Raw genomic sequence first — 25008 nt, forward strand, 5'->3', positions numbered from 1 at the left:
AAGGTCTAATTTTTATTTTGTTAGATCGAAAGTTTGCTTATTTTATTTTTAAGAGCGAGCATAATGATGATACAAATACTTTATTCCGATTATTCATGAAGAATAACAACCTCCTACTCATTCTGAATGCTTGCCTTTTCCATTTCCCTTTGTTTGTAAATCACTTGTTTCCAAATATTTTTAACTCGTTTGTTAATTTGTACATTCTGTTAGATCAAAAAAAAAATCTCGAATTTATTTAGTGGGCATAATGAAGATCCAAAATTTATTCTGATTATTCATGAAGAATACCAACCTCCTACTCATTCTGAATACTTCCCTTTTTATTTTTTCCCTTTGTTTTTTGTTTCCAAGTAGTAATTTTTAACTCGTTTGTGATTTGGATATACATGAAATATATTGTTAGCACGATGAGGAAAAATGTTCATGAGATCGAAAGATCATTGATATCATAAATTTAACAATTAGTCCTTTTCATTCTGAGTGCTTCTTAATTGTTACATAATAAATCATAAAAATATCTCCTTTTGTTTACATTTTTAATTGTGTATAGGTGATTTTTTTTTAAAAAAAATAAAGGGGGTCTGGAGTTTGACTCTTTGGCAATTGAAATAGCCATGCCTTAGGGATGAATGCAGTACCCTATAACAATATTTCTCATGTTGAATTCTGGTGGGCTTATTTTATAAACCTGCTAGAACATCTTCGAGGGGAACATTTTCTATATACAATATTATTTAATCTAGGTAGATTATTCAGATATTTATTTAATCAACTTTATTGTCCTTTTTTCTAAAAAAAAAACCCTTTCTTGTGATGAATTTTGTGAAACCGTGTGATGATTTTTGGATTAATATCTCACGATGGTCATCTGAGGTACTTTTGTGTGCCACTGATGAAACATCCGAACTTTCTGATGGTTCCTTCTTTTATTTTGTGAGATTTTTTTTTTGCTGATTTTATTCAAATTTATGGAGTGAGCATAATGATGATACACAAATTTATTCCGATTATTCATGAAAGGAATACCAACCTCCTACTCATTCTGAATGCTCGACTTTTCTTCTTTTCCCTTTACTTTAAATGTTTTTTTTTCAAGAACAATTTGTAGCTTAATTGGGATTTACATAGAATAAACTGCCAGCACGATGAGAATAAATATTTATGAGATCGAAAGATTATTGTTATCATATGAAGTAAACAATTTAAATTTTAAGAATTAAAACATCTGCTAAGGGAGCACTTTCAATATAAGATATTAATCTCCGCAAAGTTAACATGTGTGTTGTCACCAAAAGAATTTGAAAGATGTGTTATTTTAACACTATATCATTAGGATTTGGTGTTTGCAAGAATTTATTTAGAAGCTGATGATGTAACAATTTTAGTTACTATGTTGCAATGTCTAAGATTGAGCGAGAGCTAAAGAAGCAAACAATTAACTCAAATGAAAAGAAAATGGAAGGCAACAGAAGCATACAATTAACTCAATGAGCAAAGCAGTGACTGGATGTAAAATAATTAAATAGGGAAATATTTCTCTCATTCATGATATGCCTTTAATTCATTTACTGAATAGAAACACTACCTAAAATGGAATGTATTAACTGTTCTAGTGAAATTTGCACGCTCTACTATGTATCATTCTGGGAGGAAGTGCCCTTGCTTTGTTTTGATTGAAAGTTCCAAGCATAATCTGTTTATGACATAACACATCCGTCCATCATATTGTTTCTACAACAGTAGTAATTCTTGTGTATTGGTTTATGCTAAATAATACAACTTGCAATCACTCGTGGGTGGTAATACAAGTTATGTTCAATCACTCTTGAAAAAGCTTGGTTTGCAAACTACCCCACCTTAAATTGGATTCAATTTTGTACAAAACTTGTTTCTCAATCCGGTCTTTCAAAAATAAAATTAGTCAACATTGATAAGCTCTTACTCTGTTTAAAATTATGATAAGTTCCAACAATTTAATCCTTAAGAGTTTTCATTCTTTGACACATGAAAAGTCAAATTCATACTGTAAGAGCAAGTAGACATTCCTGATACAAAATTAACAGTGAAGGGACTGCTAAACCTAATCATGAGACGTTTAAGTCTAGTTCAATTGTTGAAAGTGAAATCTCTTTTGATTTAACATCACCTAAAAAAGATAAAAAGAATACTAAATCAAAAAGCAAAGACAAATTTGTAAGTCAAACAAGTTACAGTAAATCAGAGAAAAGATCACATCCTTGCCTCAAAAGAGAAGTCTTGTAAAACATTCTTGAGTTGAAAAGATCGAAACCCGATGTGCTGAATTTTTGAATTTAGATTTTAAACTACTTGGATTGGATGTTGCTTTAAAATCTTAGATACATTTCTAGGATCACCATTCTCAAACTTCATGAAACCTAATTCAAATCGAAGTATGACATTCGAAAAGCATGTCTGTACTGTAAAAAAAAGTTAGGTCCTCGTGACAATGTTGGTGAATACTTAACAGACAATGAAACTATTTGATCAATGAATTTAGACCATTAAAAATCACGATACACAAAATGAAGTAAAATTTTGAGACAATGAATCAGACCATAAAGTTGAATACTTAAACAAATAAAGCAGCTGACTTTCTTTACTTTTAAGACACTAATACAAATTATTATTATACATTTGACGTGATGAGATATGTTTTATTAGTAGTGTTCAATTATAGCGTAGTCTCTTGTGATTTGATGCGTATTCTTATCTTTTACTGTGTATTCCCGGGTAGGGACAGCGGGAGGAGGTTCTGGACACTTTCCAGGCGTGATGGGGTTACATCAGGGCTCAGCCCCTTTTTATTTGCCTTACCGTTGGATGTATTGACAAGCCACATTCAAGGAGAGGTGACATGGTGCATGTCATTTGTAGATGGCACTGTCTTGATCGACGAGACGCGGAATGGACGAAGACAGAGTACTTGGAGTGCAAGTTGAGCGCGGCGAAAAGTGAGGCGGACGTGGAAGTGAAGTTGGACTCGCAAGTCGTCCCAAAGAGAGGGAGTTTCAAGTACGTTGGGTCCATGATCCAAGATAATGGGGAGATTGACGAGGATGTTACGCGCCGTGTTGGGTAGGTTGATTGAGATGGAGTCTCGCATCTGATGTCTTGTGTGACAATAAGGTACCACCAAAACTTAAATGGAAGTTCTACAGAGCTGTGGTTAGGCCGGTGCTGTTACATGGAGTGGAGTGTTGGCCAGTCAAGAACTCTCATGTCCAAAAGATGAAAGTGGCGGAGATGAGGATGTTGAGATGGATGTGTGGGCTTACTCGAAAAGATAGGGTCAGAAATGAAGTTATTTGGGAAAAGATGGGAGTAGCCTCTGTGGCAGTACAAGATGCGAGAGGCGAGACTGAGATGGTTCGGACATGTCCAGCGAAGAGACACAGATGCCCCGGTGAGGAGATGTGAGAGGTTGTCGATGGAGGGCTGGAGGAGAGGTAGAGGTAGGTCGAAGCAGTATTGGGGAGTGGTGTTGACACCCAATTTTGTCCCGCCTCTCATCCAAAATACCTATTTACGCTTCTAATATTTTTAGAAAATTAAAAATATATATATTTATTTTTTACTAAATTATTAGCCTCTTATCAATACCGACACTTTATTATTCTATTACAGTTACTAATTATTGTTATTATTATTACTATTACTATTACTATTATTATTATTATTATTATTAGTTCAAATCCGAGGCCCATACGACAACAATAGTCTACAGCGAAAAAAAAAAAAAAGAGGATTGTTGGGCCAAAGCCCAATAGCAGCAGTGGTCGCAACAGTTTAAAATGGGCTGAGCCCACTCCCACTAGCAGCACAATCAGCAGTCCGAAAGTGGGCTGAGCCCATTTTGATATCATTTGCTTCCTTATTTCATTTTTACGCATTTGATTTGTATCTGTGCAACTAACATTTTACTTGTTTGTTTTCTTAGCTAAATGAACCTTAGTAGATTAGAATAGAATTTACTTTTAGTTAAAGGGTAATTAATTTGAGAAAGACTAATTAATTTCATAATTTTCATTTTTCTTTTATGTCAAAACTATTTATAGCATCTAACATTTATTTTATTTTATTAATTCGCAAATAGCGTAACTATGTATTTTGAGTTAATGGAATCATATTTTATTCTTATCATCTTAAAATTTCAAAACGCCACTAATACACAAATACAAATTCAAGAACTTTTTATAAATAATCTCTTCAAGATTTATCAAATTATACCTATTTTAGCCGAATACAACTAAATAAAGTTAGAGGAAGAAAACTCATTATCTTTTTGCAATTTATTTAAAAAAAAAAAAAAGTCTAGATTTTCTACACAGTTATATTCATATAACATAATTTATCCAAAGTTCAAAATCGCTAAATCTTTTCTCAAAAGTGGGCAAATTTTCATATTTTCTATAAGTCTCATCTTTGAAGTCTTACTTTAAAGTAGTATTTAAAGTCTTCGCTTATACAAATTATTGTATTTTCTGTAAATCTTATTTTTTAATTAACATTATTTTCTTTTAAAACTTTAGCAATATTTTTAGGCATTTTCTAATATTTAAGCACTGCATTTAGCCTCAATTAATTAACCTAAGTTTGGTCGGATAACCGTAAGTTAACGGATTCTAAAGGATGCCTAACCCCTTCCCTTTAGGATAATATAGAGCCCTTACCTAGAATCACACTGGTTAAGCAGACTATTAACGAAGGTTTAGTTTCAACTTTACCTTAGTTAGTATTTAGGTGTCCTAATTCACCTTTAAAATTAATTAGGTGGCGACTCCTTAAACAAACAAATAAATGGGAATCATCAATACGTCATACTCCTAAATTTGACTCCGGTTAAAATGGGGTGTGACAAGTGGTGATCAGGCAGGACATGCCAATTCTTCAGCTTATAGAGGACATGACCCTAGATAAGAGGGTGTGGAGATCGAGAAGGCTAGTGGTAGGACTAGTATTATTTTCCTTCCCATGAGGATAAGTATTATTTTCGTCACTCTACTTAGTATTCTCAATTTTGCCTTATAGTTTCTTGTCCTTAATTTTCTGCTATTATTTATTATTTCTTGTACTTCGAGTATTTTATTTATCTATTCCTTTTTTCAGATTGTTTATCATGGTCTTTGATCTTGCACTATTTCATTTTCATACTGCTCTGAATTGCTTGTCCTTATCTGACCTTTTTTTGCCATGCTTTCTCTTGAGTCGAGGTTCTTTCAGAAACAGCCTCCATACATTGTAGGGGTAAGTTCTACGTACACTTTACCCTTTCCAGACCCCATATTGTGGGATTTCACTGGGTACATTATTGTTGTTGTTATTTCGTATCTTGCAATTTTGATGTCTCCTTTTTTGAGTTGGGGTCTTCCGAAAACAGCCTCTTTACCCTATAAAGGCAGGAGTAAGATATGCGTACATCTTATCCTCCCCAGACCCCATTTATAAAACTACACTAAGTATGTTATTGTTTTGAGATATATTTTATTAGAGAGGTATTAAGTATAGAATGGGGAAGAGGTAAGTTCTGCGTACACTTACCCTCTCCAGACCCCACATTGTGGATTTCACTGGGTACGTTGTTGTTGTTGTTATTTCGTATCTTGCAATTTTGATGTCTCCTTTTTTGAGTTGGGGTCTTCTGAAAACAACCTCTTTACCCTATTAAGGTAGGAGTAAGTTATGCGTACATCTTATCTTCCCCATACTCCATTTATAAAACTACACTGAGTATGTCATTGTTTTGAGATATATTTTATTAGAGAGGTATTAAGTATAGAATGGGGAATATTATGAATCCCTCCTAAAACTACAACAAAGACTAAGAGCCTGTTTGGATGGGCTTATGCCTATAAGCTGTTTGCAGCTTATAAGCTAAAAAAAATAAGTTGGGGTAGTCTAACTTATTTTTTTTTGGCTTATAAGCTGCTTTAGATAAGCTAAGTCAAATGGGTCCAATTATTTTTTTGAGCTTATTTTAAGCACAAAATGACTTTAAGCTGGCCAGCCAAACACTCAAAAAAGCTAAAACTAGCTTATAAGCAACTTATAAGCCAATCCAAACGGGCTCTAAATAATTCACTCCAAATTTAACAAGTTAATCATCCACCGCCTTACGAAGCAATGAACCTACTAATATTTATACAAGAAAAAAAGTTCAAATACACCTCTAATGCTTAGGAGCCGTTTGGACATACAATTTAGATTTCTTAAGTTATAGTTTTTTTTTATAAACATAATAACCTCACAAGTTGTGAAAACCATCAAAAATTTTCCAATTCTTAGATAATCTTACCAAATGAGTAAATCATAGTTCATAATAAAATTAATACGCTACTAGAAGGCCTTTCTAAAAAATACAACATCAATTGATCAAACTTTAGTTCAATAAAAAGAAAAATTTAACATGAATAATAATGTAACTACTCTTTAATGGTAATATAATATGGTTGGTGGGAGTAATTAATTGTTGAAAATATTTTACCAACTTGCAAATTAATATTTAATACAAATGGTTGGTAAACATGATTGGTAAATATATCTATCAACTTATGGTTTTTTTTTTTTACAAAATATAAACATATGAGTCAAATTTTAAATTTATATTTTTTGAAATCATGATTTCAAATCTCAAATCATGCCTTTTTGGATGATTTGAGATTTCATTCATGAGATGAAATCACATGTCCAAACGGTGATTTCATCTCATGGGATGAAATCGCATGTCAAACGCTTACTTAAGAATTATGTTATATTTTGTTTGCCCTTACCTATCAGCCATAAAAGTGCCCTCATTATCTTTTGTCTCAAATATACTAAATCATTACTTGAGATATGTAATTCTGAATTGTGCCCAATAAAATACACTATCTTAAGTAATGTATCAACTATGCTAGTGCACTACCCAATATATTCACATTCAGAGCGTGCAATTTTCTTATTACTACAACTTAAAGAAAATCAGATTTTTGTGTGGAAAATTCAATAAATTATTTTCTAAAGGTGTGAACGTGGTAGATGCCTGCATATAGTTGTTGAAAATTAGTAGTATATCTTTCCCATAAGATTAGATTAAGCCAATGATGACCTCCCACGTGTCAGGTAATCGACCTCAATGCGTTGATTATAAACAAAAGCAGTTGACTTTGTCTTTCCTGATTCCCCAACATTCTTCTCACACAAGTGTAATGCTCCCTCCCTTCAATTTTACGACTCAACATTTGACTAGACATAAACTAAACTTAAAAACAAAAAGTGTTTAAAATTTGTAATATAAAAATGTCATTGGATGTAAAATAAGAAATAAAGTTAACTTATTGTCTTTAACATGGAAGGTGATTTCTTAAAATAAATAAAGATATTATTTGATACGTAAGTAAAAAATATTATTTTAAAAATATTTATACGTAATCTAGAAAAATATTAGTATGAAATGAGAATAGAGCGGGGAGGTGGGGTGGTACAATTGGTCACTATTTTCTTAAATCTCTTTTTAAAATTAGTACAACAACTAATTTGTACTTCCAAGTATCTGACCATTTCAATTCAAAGGCTTAAATACAATAATCTTATCTGTAGGGTCCAAATCTGGTGGGCCTATACAGCGTATGACTGATAAACTTCATTTTATTTTGGTCAAAGTGACTATTATGACATCCCACTTGTTATGCTTACGCTTGTATTTGCTTTGTGGTTTTGTTAGTGCTTATTAATACTACTACTTAATTAACAATAAGATATTAATGGTGATAGATTAAGAGGAAAAAAGTCAAATTGGAGTTTTGGAGTCTTCTAATCTAGTGGATTCAGCATACCAGTTTTTATAATTTTGGGTTTTTATTAGCTCTCATTAGTCATTATGGAGTAGTAGCATAATTGTATCTAATTAAAATGTTTAATTTTCGTATTTAATTTCTACACATTCTGAATAGTAACATAAAAGGTTCTTAACCTATAGTATTAATTGCAGAGGAAAACTACCTAGAAATTGAGCATGACTAGTAGTAATATATTTTTTTCCAAGCACACGGGAAATTAAACTTCAATTGCAATAAACTGAAAGAATAATATACATGTTAAAAGTAAATATTACGCGTTAAATAGCCAAAAGTCATATGTGTACAACTTTAGATTAAGTACCAACGTGCTGTTTTGTATAAACACAGCTAAAATCATGTTTAATTTTTAACTTCTAGACGTTCCAAATTTTGAAATGAAAGGGGATTAATTTATATAATTCAGAAGTCACAAAAATATCAAAACAATGAACTCTTATTTTATATTGAAGTTATATCCTTGAACCTTGATACTAATAGACTTGTAGATAATTTTTCTCCACGCTCTATTATATTTAATTTCAACAAAAGTTGATCATTAGCGCTCCTAAATAAAATACTAAAAGAAGAAACACGAAAATGTAGTAATAAGAGCTGACAAACAGGTAGCCAAAAGGAGAGGAAGGATAAAACTTGCTCGTACTCGGTGTTTTTACAAAATTATAAGTATTACTTTATCATGGTTAATTAAGTTAAAATTAAAGGTTTGAATGTATATTAATTAATCATGATATAGCAAAAAAATATAAATTAAAATATGCATTATATATTTATTGAATTGATGTAAACATTGAGTGCGGGTAAATTTTAAGATGATGAAGTAACAATGATGGTGAATGTTGATTAATACTGTATTACTAAAACATACTGGGTCAAAGACATCCAAAACCTTGTTTAATTGAATTAGAAAATTCATACATTACGCATTTATAGTAGGAAGTCGTATTCTCATGAATCATGAGGTAGTGTTTTTATTGGGCACAATTCGGAACTACAATATCATAGATAGTGATTCAATATATTTGATAATGAAGTATACTCAATTGAGTTAATAATCAAGCTACTAGTGTAGTTGATACATATATATTTTACATATACAAAGTGGAAATTTTAGCTGTATCTATCCTTCTTGTATTCTTGACGGCAAATCCTCTTCCACCAAGTATAATACTAGTATTACTAATACAATAGTTGTATCATTTTATATGATTTCCTTCTTTCTTAATTGATAATTTTTTTTTGACATTTTTCTCAGTTTGAAACCTAATTGTTAATCTTTTAGTTTTGATTTTGTTCTTATTGACATGGTCTTTTGAGACACCTCATGATATACATGGTTTTCTTCTTTTGGTTACAAGAAAGACAGGTAAAGGATTTTGTCAAATATACTAAACTACCGATGATGAAATATAGAAACGGAAAAGGGCCAAAAATACTCTCGAACTATTGAAAATGGAGCAAAAATACCCTCCATCCACCTTTCAGCCCCCAAATATCCTTACCATCCACCTATTGGGTCTAAAATACCCCTATTGCTAACAGAATATTCTGGTCAAACACGTGTCATTTTTTTATTGGTTGACTTATAAAATTAATTAAACCAATTGACCAGATAACCCAAGTGCCCCCCCCCCTCGGTGAATTTTTTTTTTTTTTTGAAAAAAAAGTTGACATTTTTTTTTTGCACCCCACCCCGCACCCCTACCCCCCCCCCCCCCCCCGACGCAAAAAAAAAAATATTTTTGAAAAAAAAAGTTTTGACGTTTTTTTTGGGTTTTTTTAGCTGGGAGGGGAGGGGGGCGTAGGGGGAGGGTGCGGGGTGGAAAAAAAGTCAACTTGTGCCTTTTAGATTTTTGGGGGGTGCGGGGGAGGTGTAGGGTGCGGGGTGGGGTGCAAAAAAAATATTGTAGTCTACACTTGTGCCTTTTAGATTTTTGGTTGAAAATATACCATGTTTTTTAGGGTGAGATATTTTTTTTTTTGGTAACTCAATTACGTTAGACATTTTAATTTATCAAGACATTTCACAGTACTTGTGCTTTTTACTAGGAAGTTGAGAAGCGTAATAATATTTTTTTTGCACCCCACCCCGCACCCTACACCTCCCCCCCCCTCCCAGCTGAAAAAAAAATGTTGACTTTTTTTTCTACCCTTCACCCTCCCCCTCCCCCTCCCCCCACCCCCAAACCCCGCACCCTACGCCCCCTCCCCTCCCAGCTAAAAAAACCCAAAAAAAAACGTCAAAACTTTTTTTTTCAAAAATATTAATTTTTTTTGCGTCGGGGGGGGGGGGTAGGGGTAGGGTGCAAAAAAAAATGTCAACTTTTTTTTCAAAAAAAAAAAAAAATCACGGGGGGGGGGGGGTCGGGTCGGGGGGTGGGGGGCACTATCTGGTCAATATTGCAAAAGTTAATTAGTTTAATTAATTTTATAATCCAACCAATAGAAAAATGACACGTGTTTAATGAAAAGATTCTGTTAGTGATAAGGGTATTTTAGACCCAATAGGTGGTGATAAGGGTATTTTAGACCCAATAGATGGATGATAAGGGTATTTGGGGGCTGAAAGGTGGATGGAGGGTATTTTTGCTCAATTTTCAATAGTTTGAGGGTATTTTTGGCCGTTTTCCGATATAGAAAAACATGCTTGATGCCTACTTTTAGGTGAAACAATAGTTTTACTTATAGATCTTCAACTTTTGGTACCTCACTTACTAGCATATTCTAATTTGAGTTCTTATCATATTAGATTTAGCATATTTAACTAGAGGCAATTCATGACAGTAGCTATGAGTTCCGCAGAACTCAATAAGTTTAGTTCAAACTTTATATTTATGTCAAAAACTCATTCAATATGTATAAATAATTAATTTAGAATTTAATTAATAAAATAAAATCTAGTTTAGAATCAGTAAACTAAAAATCCTTGATCCTCCTATTTATCTATCCTTTCAATGCTTGAAATGTCCACTTTTGATCCCTTTACTCCTGATAAATTACAAATTTTCAGAATTATTAACCATCACCCCATTTAATTATTCATGTGTTACGTGACACTTGCAATGTTACTCCCGTAATATATTGCTCAAAATAATCTGAATATCACATATTTCCTATGTATAAAGGGACCAAAATACACATTTTAATTAAATGTATTGCTAAATCATATATCACAAAAATCAAAATTAGAATTTACCAATAATTAAAAATCAAAACGGCTATTGTCCCTTTTTTTCCAAGTGAAATTCAATGTCCAATCACAATTAATACTTCCATATACTCTTTCTCAATTCAAGTAATTTTTTTTAAAAATTTGGTGTCCCGTTAAACACGATTACATACATAAATAAGAAATAAAGCAAAAAAAAAAAAGAGGGTAGAATGGTAAAAAAGAGTATTAGACCGACGGTGACAACAAACAACCCATATTAAATGAAAAAAATTCAAAATATACTGGTTTTGAAAATATATACGCCACGTAATACTTTGGGGGAAAGCATTATTACATAACGCATCAACCTTGTATAAAGTGTATAAAAAATATTTATACATAAATATATTAAAAATCGGACAATATACAAGCAGCGTAAAATAAATATTTTTAAAAATAGATATATAACGTAATTTTTCCTTAAATGATTAAAAAAAACCAAGGACGGCGGGCAATTCCTCTGCTTTGTAATTTTGTTCTTACTCATAAGCTGATTATTATATCATACGTTATACATTTCATAGGAAGACTTTTTATGCCAAACTTTGAACTTTTCTCCTCAATAGTCAAACCCAAAACCCAAACCATAAACACAAGCACACAAAGTACAAACAAAAAAAGTAATCAAAAAACAACAATCTTTGGTCAAGTAATTCAGCTGCTTCTCCGTGTCCTTTGAATCTTGTTCTATCTTCAAAGGTGGCCACTTTCTACTCAATTTTTTCATTTATTTCCATCTTATCCTCCATTTTTTTTGGGCTCTATATTACGCGGTATATACCTTTTTTACTAATCTTTTCTTTTTTGGTTTCTCATTTATGATCTTGAAAACAAAAACCCCACTTCATAACTTTACTTATTTGTTCCTCTTTTTTTTTTTTTTCTCTAAATTTAGTTTTCTTGTTCAGCTGATCGTTTTCTGGAGTTGATTTGGTATGTTTTTTTTTTTTGCTTTGCTTGGGTGATTGTAAGAAAATGAAAAATAAATAAATAAAAAATACCCTTTTTGTAATTTTATGTTTTAGAGTTGAAATCATTGAAAATGAAGTGAATTTTAGCATCTGCTAGTTCTTGGTCCCTGATAAGCTTTTCTATTGTTCTTAGATTGTTTTAGCATAAATGTTGAATAGATTTGACTGATGGAATTTTCTTTGTTTTGAGTCTGATGAGATTTTTTTTAGCTTTTTTTTTTGTTGGTTTTGCTTCTGATAGGTGTAAAGATTGAATATTTTTCCATTGAATTTCATTCTTTATTGTTTTGATTCTGATGATTTCTTTTTCTTGTTCTTGTTTTGCTTCTGATAGGTGTAAAGTTTGAATCTTTTTTCCCATTTGAGTGTTGGGAGCAAAAATGGGAGGTGTTTGTGCAGGTGGGACAGCGAAAAATAGAGCTGAGATTCACCATGAGCATGAGAGTACCTCGGGGTCTTCGAAAAAGCTAAAGTCAGTGAAGAGCATTGGAAAGGAGAAGAAAGATGAATCTTTTTCATCATATCCGGATGTTGGTGCTTTTCGTGGGACGCCTAATCTCTATGATTCAGGGGAATTGTACATGTCTATGTCCAGGGATTTAAAGCCATCTACACCTGCTAGGACAGGAGGGAACAAGGTACTCAATTTTATGGAATGTAATCTTTGTTGGTGTATTTTGGATGCTTGCGTATAGTGTATCAAAGTTGATCTTGTCAGTTTTTGTATGCGTTATTAATGCTATATCAAAGCTGATCTTGTCGTTTAGTCTATGAGTTATTGATGCTAAATTAAAGCTGATCTTGTTGTTTATTGTATTTGGTATTGATGCTAAGTACCTGAGCAGAAAATTGATCTTACCCCTTTTTGATTCGCCTGCTCACATTAAAATTGAAGGAAATTGGCCGGAAAAAAAAGGGTAAGAGACAGTTCTTTTTGAGAATGAAAGGAAAAGAAAATTGGAGGGAAGAGTCAGTTGACCGCGTAAATTGACTTGAATCGAAACTTCTGGATTTTGTAATTATGAGGTTGCAGGCTTTTCAGATGCTAATGGAATTAGTACCAAATGGAGGAAATTGGTTGGAAGAATAAGTAGGCGTTTAATTTGGCCGTGGGTTCCAAATTTATTTCACTTTGTTTGAAATTTAAGAAGTTGGAATGAAGATAGAGTTGTGTTTGGTTATACTTGTTGCAAAGGAGAAGTTTGCTTCCCGTTTTGATTGAAGCAGCTTCTTTTGCTCACCTGTAACCTTGCATCTTCTTGATGCTTTACTAATGACATTTGATTGCTTTAGCAAAAAAAAGGAGAGAAGAAAGCACCTTATATGGAATTTGTGAAGATGGAGATGGAAAACAGGTTGGAGCACTTTTCCAAATTTGAAATCCAACTCAAGTTGGATTTGAAAATTTTATAACCAAACACTGATTTTGAAATAAAGTGAAAAACTATTGCGGAAAAAAGTGAATAATTCTCATGGCCACTTGTCTTTGATGTGCTTGTGCTAAAGCTGGACGATGCTGCAAGTCTGTTTGGTTGCCTTTGGTAATTGAAAGCAGTTCGAAGCCCTCTTAACTAATTCATTTCCTTCAGAAGAAATAGAATGGTACTGGCAAGCTGGCATTTCCGCGGACTAGAGCGTCCAGTGGATATTTCTGCATGGATTTTTACATTCACTAATTTCGAGTGCATATGGTAAAATTGACATTTTGCGCATTCTTGAATTCTTCTCACGACACAAGTGATGCTGTCAGTGTTGTCGCTTCTCAGCATATGGTATTGCAATCTCAATGTTGTGATGATATTGGAGAAGTCAGCAATTTGGAAGCTTGAGTATTTCGACATAATAATTTTTGGGCAGAATTTTTTTACTGTTCTCCAAAAGTTTGAGATAGCTTCATGGCATGGGACATAAATTGCACAAAAGAACCTACTTATTGGTTCATGGGAAAACGGCGCATAAGACAACTTTATTGTGGCATGATTTCAAAAGCTTGATATTGAATTGTTTTATATTTGCTGGTTTAGAATGTGAGGTGTACCTGATGATAGTAAAGAATGATCATAAAGGATGATGCTTAATATGTCTGACATAAACATTTAATGAGTAGTCCAATCGTTAAGCATTTAATAAGTTTGTCGAACCAAAAAAATTCGAGGTGAAGTAATTAAGCCGAGTTAAAGTGGAGAACAATGACTTAAGTTAACACAAACAAATTTATGGTGTTTTTCTTGTTTTTCCTTTTATTTTTCTTGTTTTTCACATTTCAATTGATCTGGATTTCTTCTTGTGATAGGCTCCTAGTTCTTTTCTTGGAAAGGCCAGTATAGTTGGCCTAGAGAAAGCAGTGGAAGTATTAGATACACTTGGGAGCAGCATGACAAATTTGAACTCCGGAGGCTTTACGACAGGAATGGCATCAAGAGGGAATAAAATATCTATTCTAGCATTCGAGGTAGCGAATACTATTACCAAAGGTGCAAATTTGCTGCAGTCTCTTTCCGACGAAAATGTCGAGTATTTAAAGAAGGAAATTCTACCTTCAAAAGGAGTGCAACAGTTGGTTTCTACTAATATGAAGGAGCTGCTTGCTATTGCTGCTGCCGACAAAAGGTTAGAATTTTAAACGTCCACTCCAAACTCCAAACATCTTAAAACTAAGGTGAAGTGAAACTGGAGAGAAAATGATAGAAATGGTCCCTTATGTTTGAAGGTAGGTTCAAAATAGTCCATTAAGTATGCACTTAACATTTTTGGTCCTTTAAGTTTGCCAAAAGCTAAACACTTTTCGTCTCTGAAAAAATATTTATCGAACTCTATCTGTTAGATTTGATAGAAACAGTGGGAAAAAGACTTAATGATAGAACACCAAGAAAGTCCCATCAAATCCTAAAATATGCAACACGAAAAACTACACTAGACTCTAAAAGGATTTAAAAAGCTGCACCAAAATCTAGAAATAAATTTAAAATAGCAAAAACTATAGAAGTTATACCTCTAAATGTGAGTTCCCGCTAATTTCCTTTTTTTTTTCATAGTTCCCGTCAAATCTAACGGACAGAGTTCGTAAATATTTGACGGAGACTAAAAGTGTTAACTTTTGGAAAACTTAAAGGACCAAAACTGTTAAGTGCATACTTAAGGGACTATTTTGAACCTACTCTCAGACATAAGGGACCATTTTTGTCTTTTTCTCTGAAACTGGAGAAAAGAGGCATTTGTGGTATGTCATGCTATAGTAAACAAATCCTCTGACATTACCTATTTCTAAGATACTATCTACTGATATAGTCTGTAATTGATGACAGTAACATAATGGAGGATATATTCCTAATATTATTTTTACCTAGAATTTGAAAGCTCAATGTATCTTAAATTACAACGGTGGAAGTATTTATAACTAAAGTCTTAATTGGTGAAACATTATTCATTCAGACTTGGAGTCAAACTACATTTGGAGGTTCCTTTCAGAATTCTACAAAAAGTTGTAATGGTATAAGCAGTATAATCCTTGGTGAAAATAAATTTGAATGTTTTCTGCAGGGAGGAATTTGACATTTTTTCTCGCGAAGTCATTAGGTTTGGAGATATGTGTAAAGACCCACAATGGCACAACCTAGATCGATTTTTTTCCCGGTAAGTTAATACCTTTTTATTGTAGATGAGTCGAATCATTCTGATTTCATTAAAGATGTTTATATGTAACCACTTCTCAGGTTGGACTCGGACTCTCTTACTCATAAACAACTAAGATCGGAGGCTGAATTGATGATGCAGGAATTGAGCACTCTGGCTCAGTATACTTCTGTAAGTTCGTACCACGTTTCGTAATGCTTTTTGCCTTTCTAGAATCTTTTGTTTTTCAGTATGTTACATGTTTTTTACAGTATGAGTAAATTCTTCCTTCTGTTCTTTCGATCAACATCTTTTTCATATCCTTTTTACGAGAAAATGACAAAAATGGTCCCTTATGTTTGAAGGTAGGTTCAAAATAGAAAATAGTCCCTTAAGTATGCACTTTACAGTTTTGATCCTTTAAATTTGTCAAAAATTAACACTTTTAGTCTCCGCCAAATATTTAACAAACACTGTCCGTTAGATATGACGGGAACTATGAAAAAAAAAAAAGAAAGTTGGGCGGGACTCACATTAAGAGGTATAATTTTGTAGTTTGTGCGATTTTTAATTTATTTCGAGAGTCTGGTGCAACCCTTTGAGGTGTAATTTATGCTAATTTTTTTGAATATCTTTTTAGTGTCTAGTATAGTTTTTTGTGTTGCATATTTTAGAATTCCATTGTTTCCGTCAGATCTAACAGACAAAGTTCGATAAATATTTGACAGACTTAAAGTGTTAACTTTGACAAACTTCAAGGACCATATCTGTTAAGTGCATACTTTAAAGGATTATTTTGAACCTACCTCAAGCACGAGGGACCATTTTTGTCATTTTCTTCCTTTGTACTTACATGAACTGTAATAATTTTGGAACAATATTGGAGTACGATTGCTTATTTAGGACTTCATAATTTCCTTGATGTTGTACTTGAAATATTGCATAAGATTTTCCGACGTTTGCATTTACTAGCAAGAATATTTTTTCTGATCAATGATGGTTATACTGTCTGGTGTAAAGACAAAATATATTAAGAACGCTTTGAGTTGAAGTGTCACCAAAGAGGGGAAGTTACTTTTTTTTTTTTTCCCTACGTCCGGTTTTATTTATTCTGAATTGATGTTTTCTTCAAAAAGATATGGTTCACATCTAAATTGATATTCCAAAGTCGATGATGAAACTCTGACCACTGGTTTCTTTACAGGAATTATATCATGAGCTGCACGCACTGGACAGATTTGAACAGGATTATCGGAGGAAACTTGAGGAGTTAGATTCTTTAAATCTACCTCGAAAAGGCATGTCCGTTTAACTTTTTTTTTTAATTCTCTGTGATTTATCATTTGTTGCAGAGTTTAGCTGGAGGTCTGAATGGAAATTTTGTGTGAAAGGAGCAATATAGTGAGGCATATAACTGAACAAATATTTCTGAATTGTATTTCTATAGCTAGTGGTACTCATTTGGCCAAGTATTTTCTTTTCAAAAGAAACTAGTTTTTTCTTCTCTCTTTAGTTCTGTTCTGACAGATATAACAGATATGGAATCTCTTAGACTTCCTCTCTTCCTTGCACATTAAACAAAGAATCTGACTTTTGTAGCTAATAGCAATGTCCAACTCAAATTACCATCTAAGTGTCGTTTACATCAATAAAATCTTATGCTTGCTTATAAGAAAGAAAAAGTATATTGTCAATGTTTGGTTGTTCCATAGAGTCCAAGCTTCTTGTTTTCCCTTCATTAACATACAAATTGACGCATTTTCTTTCACTTGCAGGAGAAGGTCTCATGATGTTACATAGTGAGCTCAGACATCAAAGAAAAATTGCGAGGGACTTGAAAAAGAAATCTCTTTGGTCCAAGGGTTTGGAGGAGGTACTTTGACCAAAAATACTCTTTATATCATTTTCAAGGAATGCGCGTTTTCTTTTCCAAAAATCAAAATAATAAGACTCGTTTTAAAAAAAGAAACTTTTCAAAATGACTGTGGAAATTGGTTAAACTCAAGTATGCAACGAGATTTTTGTGTGATTAGCGTTTGAAATGAAAATTGTGTTTTTTCTTTTAAGAGCGATGTTATAATCTTTAGAGATAACCACTTTTTGGATCCCAAATTTGTTCATTGTAGGTTGTGGAGAAGCTTGTTGATATTGTTACTTATATACATCAAGCGATTGTGGAGGCATTTGGGGACAATGGTATGAGAATACCTGTGGTTTTATTAATCAGTTCAAATTTGATGGTTTTAGTATTTTAATCATTAATAATGGTTATAGAGAATATTCTAAGCGATATACTGACTCTAGAAAAAGTAAAATGGAAGGGCAAACGAAACAAAGGGACAGTCAAGTTACACTGAGATTTTAATTATCCGATCGATGAATATGTCAATGGAATAACTGTTGTCTATTTTTATAATTGGTTGACTGACGTTCAGAAATATTTAAAAATTATTTACTCAAGCTAAGAACTACCAAGTCCCCAGAAACAAGCGAGGACAGTCTTAGGTGTTTTTTCTTATTCGCATCTTCAGCATCCAAGTTTCCTGAGTCACTGCATTTTCATAACATTTTAGAAAAGAAAAAAGAGTTGTGACTAATCATTAATCGTATGTATCCCAGGATTGACAACTGCTAGCAAGGAGCCTGCAAAGAATCAAGAAAGACTTGGAGTAGCTGGTCTTTCTTTACACTATGCGAACTTAGTAACTCAAATTGATAACATTGTAAGTTTTAGTGCTGAATTAGAGCCTCTAAAAATTCACTGTTTACGATTGCTTTCATAATATTCATAACAATGGTACTTTAATATCGTGTCAGGCTTCACGCCCCACCTCTCTTCCCCCTAACATGAGGGATGGATTATATAACGGATTACCTCCCTCTATAAAAACAGCCCTTCGTTCACGTCTGCAGGCGGTTGATGCAAAGGAAGAGGTTTGTTTGTCGTCCATATTAATTTCTCATTCTTCCCCCTCATCAGGGGTTGGTATAATTTAGTCCTGATTAGTTTCTGATTCTTCTCTTCTTCTTTTGTGCTTTTTGTAGCTCACAATTCCTCAGATAAAAGTAGAGATGGAAAAAACTCTCCAGTGGCTTGTCCCAGTAGCTACAGATACTACAAAGTATGTGTTTCGATGGTTTTGTTTGAACTGGGTGCCAAATTATGCATTTAGTTGTTTCAAATAGACGACAAACTAATTACACTAGAGAAAGTCTTTTCCCGCCTCCGATTTTGTTAATATATGCTGATTCTTTTTGTCTTTTTTCCTTTCCTGGCAAATGGATAACAGAGCACACCAAGGCTTTGGATGGGTTGGAGAGTGGGCTAATACCGGGTTAGTTCCATACTTCCCTGTCATTACATGAGCAAAATTGAATATTTGCATTTGCAGTTCGGTCTTAGTAGCATTCTTCAAGAATATAGTATCTAGAGGCAGATGCAGCCTTTGCACTCCGTGTTCAATTGTGCCTAGTTTCTTTTGTACGGATGTGCAAAAACTCACTAAAATTTTAATAAACACTACTAGAAAAATAGGTATTAGCGACAGACAAATTCTGTAGCTAAACAGCAAAAATCCGTTGCTAATCCTATTTAGCAATAGATTATCAAAACAATCTGTTAGCTACGAGCAATTTTGCGACGAAGTTCGTAGCTATTTCCAGCTTCTTTTTGTAGTGAAATATTAAATTTAGAATCCATAATGTCAGAAGTACAATAGTTCAGCTATGGACTTCAAAAGATTGAATACATCAAATTTAAATTCTCGATCTGCTTCTGATGTCATTGGTTGTTTCTCTTTCAGAAGCGAGTTTGGCAAGAAGACCCCTCCACAAGTCAACCTCATTCGATTGCAGACACTCTACCATGCGGACAAACAGAAAATGGACTATCATGTCCTCGAGCTCGTGACATTTCTTCACCGTCTGATCAGCCTTGTAAGATTTAATGGACCCAAAGCTTTCCCAGTACGATCACCAACACGCAAAGGACTTATTCTGCAGACTGAGGTGACGAATACTAACCCAAAAACGCCTAAAGTCCAGATTTCTGTGGAAGATAGAAACTTACTCGAGAAGGTGATGAAAAGGCGATCTTTGGTTCCTGGAAGAAGCAAAAGCCAGGAATTTTTGTTGCCCAATAATCGGAAGAAGGTGTGGGCGCTAAGTAGAAGCATGGGTAACTCTCCTTGTACAGAGTTTAAAAATCCGAAGGCTAATGTTTTGGATATATTAGATGGCTTAGATTCAGCATTTTGAGTTCCTAAAAAAGATTTCAAGCAAAAAGTTCATTTTTTTGTTTTCTTGATTCTTAGCTACCTCCTCTTTGGAACTATAGCCTCTTGTATAGTTTCCATCATATGGTGATTGGGAAATGGTAATGCTGTAGCGTATTTAGATTATAGTGGAAGTGACTGTTCATGGTTGATAGGAATGATGTTTATTGGGCACTTTGCAGGCTGACTTTCCTAAAATTGGTGTAATTTTCTATGAATGTCTTGATGATATAAAGTGCAGTTTTGTTATATGTATAAGATTGAAGTCCACTAATCTTAGTTGCCAGTGAGTAACTAAGTTACCTGACACATACACACACATTAGTAAACTATCCTGTTTAGATGGGCTTATAACTTATGGATAAGCCATAAGTGAGGAATTCTAACTTGTGGTTTCTAACTTATTTTTGTTATTTTTGGCTTAAAAATAAGTGTTTAAAAGTATTTTTTTAACTTACCCAAACGGCTTATAAGGAGCCATTTGGGCATGATTTCATCTCATGTTTGGACATTCAATTTGAATTTCTTAAGTTGCAGTTTTTTTTTTATAAGATAAAAACCCCACAAGTTGTGAAAACCGTTAAAGTTTTCCCAATTCTTATACAATCTTACCAAATGAGTAAATTATAGTTCATAATAAAATTAATACGCTACTAGAAGACCTTTCTAAAAAATACAACATCAATTGATTTAACGTTAGTTCAATAAAAAGAAAAATTTAACATGAATAGTAGTGTAACTACTCTTTAATATAATTCTCCCCCATGGTAAACATGATTGGTAAATATATTTTACCAACTTGCAGATTAATATTTAATAAAAATGGTTGGTAAACATGGTTGGTAAATACATCTACCAACTTATAGGTCTTTTTTTATAAAATATAAACATATGCGTCAAATTTTATATATATTTTTTTGAAATCATGATTTCAAATCCCAAATTATGCCTTTTTGGATGATTTGGGATTTCATCTCAGGAGAAGAAATCAGAGATGAAATCACATGTCCAAACGCCTACCAATTTGCTTAAAGTTGTTTCGACTTAAAAGCACCTAAAATAAGCCAATCCAAACGGGTCTAAGTTCTTTATCTATTTTTTTGCACTATAGATAGGGGTCAGAAAAGCTCAAAATTAAAACCAAATAAAAAATCAGACCGGATGCGCATAAAATTTCAACATGTTGTTTTGACATGGTTTAATTCAATCTCTTTTAGAAAACATCAATAATGATTGATTTGGTTCAATATTTAAGACAAAATGAATCAAGCCGACTCCATATATAAATACATGGAATTGTGAATTTCCCTTTTGTATTCTTTTGCAACTTGCAAATAGTTCAAGCACGTAGCTTGCAAGCAGCTTTTCTTCAAGGTATGAAGCTCTAATCCCAACACCTAATTAGAAATGCACGTGTATCCATATTCATAACCGCGATACTGATAAAGTTAGACAATAAAGGGATGTGGAATGTGAGATCATGGGATGCAGAAAAGTGGTGTCTTGGACAAGAAATGTATATAAGGGTGAAAGGAGAAGTGGATGATCCTTCCAAGAGTACTCCAAGGGATGAAGCTCCAATCCCAGCAAATTTATTACATGTGGAAGAGCTAGCAGATGCTTTATAAATTTTGATAGTATTATAGTATTTCACTTCACAGATATATGATTACTGAATATATAGGTACCGCCAAAAGTTGTGGTATAGAGACGCAAGTACTCCTCCATCCTTAATAGGGGTGGAGCTAGCATTGCGGTTATGGGTTAGGCAGAACCCAATAGCTTACTTAGATTCAAATTTTGTATTTGTGTTAAAAAAAATTATAATGTGTATAAATAATCTATCTAGAACCCACTAAACAAAAAGAATTTTAGTTCAAACTTAAAATCTAGAACCCACAAACTTAAAATCCTGGCTCTGTCCATGATCCTAACCGGAGTATTGAGTTCGAGTACTTAAAATGAAATTGTTTTTGTTACAGTGCGTTTACCTCAAATGCGAGTCCAGATTAGTCTAGTCCGAAAGCAGATACGAAATAGAAAACCATAAAGAATGTTAATGTATATGCAAAATGAATGTAGGGTTTACATCAAATGAGTGAGAGTTGACAATTGAAAATTGGAAGTAACAATCCCACACCGAAGAATGAAGAGGGTTGTGGGCTTCGTGACTGGTACAAAGAGTGAAGGCGGTGGGCTTAGGACAAACATGATCCTTCAGGCAAGTTTTAATGGGATGTGATGAGTGGTCAATGCTTGCATTAAAACATGCAAGAAGGGCGTTCCAGCTCAGCCTGGTTACGACAATTTGGGCGCCCTCATCTAAACCAATCTGATCCCTATGCTTGAATAATCTCAACCTTCCTCCAACCCCCACTCCCCAACACAGTTTTTGCATTTGTTCTTTGCTTCTTTACTTTCACCAATTTACTGTTTTAGTTCCTGTTTTATCACTTTAAACTAAACGAACAAGTCACAGAACTCCAAAATCAGATAAAATTGCCTTAACAATTCAACAATACAAGTGGGTTGGATAAAAACAGTAAAATTCCGTGCCCAGATGAATGGGAAAACAGAAAATGAAACAGAGGAGGATTCACTGGCAAGTGGCAAATGTGCAAACTGTATGGGGTCAATGAAATATCAGATGTAGACCAATAACAAAGACTTAGGGAGGATTGGAAAAATAATTGACATAATTTTTTGTGAAAAAATAATAGTAGTAGTACGAAAATAACTCCAACTTATAGCTTTTGCGTAAATTAATACTTCTTCCAATTTATTCTGTGTGACTGTTTAATTTAAGATACAAGATTTAACAAAAATGATTTGAAAACTGTGATAAAAATAAATTGTTGACATTAATGTGATTACAGATATCCCATTAAAGTAAAATGATAATTTTGAAGTTAAGTTGTTTTTAATATACTTACGTGACATTCCTTTAAGTCAAACGATAAAAAAAGTGTATTACATAAATTAAGACAAAATGAGTATTATTGTAGGTTAGAAGGATGAGAAATTTTATCTCTGCATAACTTCAGCATTAGCTGGTTGGGATAAATAATACATGCATTAAGCTATGCAAAAACTTATATATTATTTCAGGCGAAACAAAAAGTGAAATTTCCTGCATTTACTTGAAAAAAATGGTCTAAGGAGTAGTATTTTAAATGAAATGAGTAATCTATTTACAAAGCTACGTATTGTCATTTCACAACCATCATCTGATGGACTATGTGTAAGAGGTTGAAGTTCCAAAAAGGCCAAAGTTATAGATGGAGCCCTGAACTTGTCCTGATTTTTCATTTAAACTCCTTAACTGAAACGTTGACCATCTGGACCCTCGAACATAAGATAAAATGTGTCATTTGAACCCCTCGTGCCAGCTGGGCACACGCGTACAGTGCACTGCTTTAAACAGAGCGTGAGTTACCAAATTTTTTCTTTTTTAAAAATTTTTAATTATTAAAAATTAATTTTAACAAAAACTCTATTTTAAAATCTATTTAAATAATTAAAAAAAATTGAAAAACCCAATCCATCCTCTCCGATAGCCCACTTCGCCGCCGCCACTGCCTCCGCCATCGCCATTGCCGCTGCCGCCTCCGCCGCTACTCTACTTCAAAATCTATTTAAATAAATCTCCGACAAAAAACAACACCATTCTTTTAATTATTTAAATAGATTTTGAAGCGTCGGCGGAGGCACCAGTGGCGGCGGTGAAGCGGGCTATCGGAGAGGATGGTTGGGTTTTCAGATTTTTTTAAATTATTTAAATAGATTTTAAAATTAATTTTTCTTAATTTTTTTTTTGTTGACATGACTTACATGTCACTGGTCTATTTGTCCATGTCACTGGTCTATTTTTCCATGTCACTGCAAGTGGACTGCACGCGTGTGCCCAGCTGGCACGAGGGGTTCAAATGACACATTTTATCTTATGTTCGAGGGTTCAAATGGTCAACATTTCATTTAAGGGGTCTAAATAAAAAATCAGGAGAAGTTCAGAAGTCCATCTATGACTTTGGCTTTCCAAAAAAGTATGAGGTGGCTAGGAATCAATGAAACGAAAAAATGAACTGTTTGCTTGAAATCTTCTTTAGGAACTCAAAATGCTGAATCTAAGCCCATCTAATACTATCCAAAACAGCCTTTGATGTTTATACTCAGTAGTAGTCAGTACAATGTGAGTTGAGTTGCCAATTAAAAAAAAACTGGAAGCAGATATCCCACATTGGAAAATGAAGAGAGTTTTGGGGTTAGTGGCTAGAATAAATAACTTAGGCTGTGGACTTACAAAAGGCTTGATCCTTCAGGCAAGCTTTAATCGGATATGATGAGTGGTCAATACTCGCAATAAAATGTGTGAGAAGGGTGTTCCAGCTCAGCCTGGTTACGGCAATTTGGGCGCTCTCATTTTAACCAATCTGATCCCTATGCTTGAATGAATGACAACCCCCCCCCCCCCCCCCCCCCCATATTCCCCTCACCCCAAATGAAGTTTCTAATATTTGGCAACTTTTTACACTTTGCTTTTAATTTAAAAGAAAAAAGGAAGAAAACATTTTATGTGACATTATTCTGTATTAGGGAGTTTAAAATAAAAGTTCTTATTTTATTGAGTAAAATTACAAGTCATAACATCTCTTATAAATTTAAAGATATGAGAAAAATGAATATATGTTGAGGTGATGGAGTTGAAAATGAATCCTTTATTTCTATCTTCCCTCTCTTTTTCACATGTACATCACTTACCGTGCTTATTTTCACAAGTTGCTTATCAAATTAAAATTGTAACAAAAATGGCAACCTTTTTTCTTTGATCATTGCCCGTGCTTGTGTAAATTTGACAAATTTTATTCATTACGGATTCACCATTGACAATTCCATAAAGAATAAACTTGATGGAAAAAGAAAAATTGCTTCGTCACAACTCTCTCTTTTATGGAAATCAGTAATGTCATACAAAGTTTCACAAAATAGAATTAAATTGAATGAATATCGGAAAAGGGCCAAATATACCCCTGTATTATTAGAAATGTTTTAAATATACCCCTCGTTATATTTTTGGTCCAAATATA

At 33.4% G+C, this 25008-nt stretch overlaps 1 protein-coding gene and 6 non-coding genes across 9 annotated transcripts; all 7 read left to right on the forward strand.

Annotated features, from left to right (window-relative positions):
* The first annotated feature begins 55 nt into the window (after nt 1-55).
* On the forward strand, nt 56-126 carry LOC132629634 (small nucleolar RNA Z105). The gene has a single exon (XR_009578395.1). It is a non-coding gene; the product is annotated as a small nucleolar RNA Z105 (small nucleolar RNA).
* A 116-nt stretch (nt 127-242) lies between these two features.
* On the forward strand, nt 243-311 carry LOC132629635 (small nucleolar RNA Z105). Its single transcript, XR_009578396.1, has one exon. It is a non-coding gene; the product is annotated as a small nucleolar RNA Z105 (small nucleolar RNA).
* A 517-nt stretch (nt 312-828) lies between these two features.
* Nucleotides 829-922, forward strand: LOC132629656 (small nucleolar RNA Z161/Z228). Its single transcript, XR_009578416.1, has one exon. It is a non-coding gene; the product is annotated as a small nucleolar RNA Z161/Z228 (small nucleolar RNA).
* Nucleotides 923-977: 55 nt separating this feature from the next.
* Nucleotides 978-1049, forward strand: LOC132629633 (small nucleolar RNA Z105). The gene has a single exon (XR_009578394.1). It is a non-coding gene; the product is annotated as a small nucleolar RNA Z105 (small nucleolar RNA).
* A 10541-nt stretch (nt 1050-11590) lies between these two features.
* On the forward strand, nt 11591-20182 carry LOC132628124 (protein PSK SIMULATOR 2-like). Of its 3 annotated transcripts, none has more exons than XM_060343858.1 (13): nt 11591-11840; nt 12373-12676; nt 14332-14648; nt 15579-15671; nt 15752-15842; nt 16855-16948; nt 17426-17523; nt 17777-17846; nt 18270-18373; nt 18468-18584; nt 18696-18772; nt 18941-18985; nt 19454-20182. In XM_060343858.1, exons 2-13 carry the CDS (start codon nt 12419-12421, stop codon nt 19905-19907), a joined length of 1818 nt encoding a protein of 605 aa, XP_060199841.1. In that variant the 5' UTR covers nt 11591-11840; nt 12373-12418; the 3' UTR covers nt 19908-20182. The 3 variants fall into 3 exon arrangements, with proteins under 3 accessions (XP_060199841.1, XP_060199839.1, XP_060199840.1); XM_060343856.1 differs by having other exon boundaries at nt 11591-11766; XM_060343857.1 differs by lacking the exon at nt 11591-11840 and adding an exon at nt 11850-12000.
* A 1975-nt stretch (nt 20183-22157) lies between these two features.
* Nucleotides 22158-22264, forward strand: LOC132629650 (small nucleolar RNA Z279/snoR105/snoR108). Its single transcript, XR_009578410.1, has one exon. It is a non-coding gene; the product is annotated as a small nucleolar RNA Z279/snoR105/snoR108 (small nucleolar RNA).
* A 1991-nt stretch (nt 22265-24255) lies between these two features.
* On the forward strand, nt 24256-24362 carry LOC132629652 (small nucleolar RNA Z279/snoR105/snoR108). The gene has a single exon (XR_009578412.1). It is a non-coding gene; the product is annotated as a small nucleolar RNA Z279/snoR105/snoR108 (small nucleolar RNA).
* Nucleotides 24363-25008: the final 646 nt, after the last annotated feature.

Source organism: Lycium barbarum, chromosome 2, assembly GCF_019175385.1.
Source record: "Lycium barbarum isolate Lr01 chromosome 2, ASM1917538v2, whole genome shotgun sequence".
NCBI lineage: Eukaryota > Viridiplantae > Streptophyta > Magnoliopsida > Solanales > Solanaceae > Lycium > Lycium barbarum.

What these genes read in the sequence shown, in the direction of transcription:
- LOC132628124 (XM_060343858.1), top strand. Translation starts at nt 12,419, where the DNA reads ATGGGAGGTGTTTGTGCAGGTGGGACAGCGAAAAATAGAGCTGAGATT. An exon ending in TTTAAATCTACCTCGAAAAG is followed by an intron (nt 16,949 to 17,425) that starts GCATGTCCGTTT and finishes TTTCACTTGCAG; the next exon opens with GAGAAGGTCTCATGATGTTA. An exon ending in GTAGCTACAGATACTACAAA is followed by an intron (nt 18,773 to 18,940) that starts GTATGTGTTTCG and finishes AATGGATAACAG; the next exon opens with AGCACACCAAGGCTTTGGAT.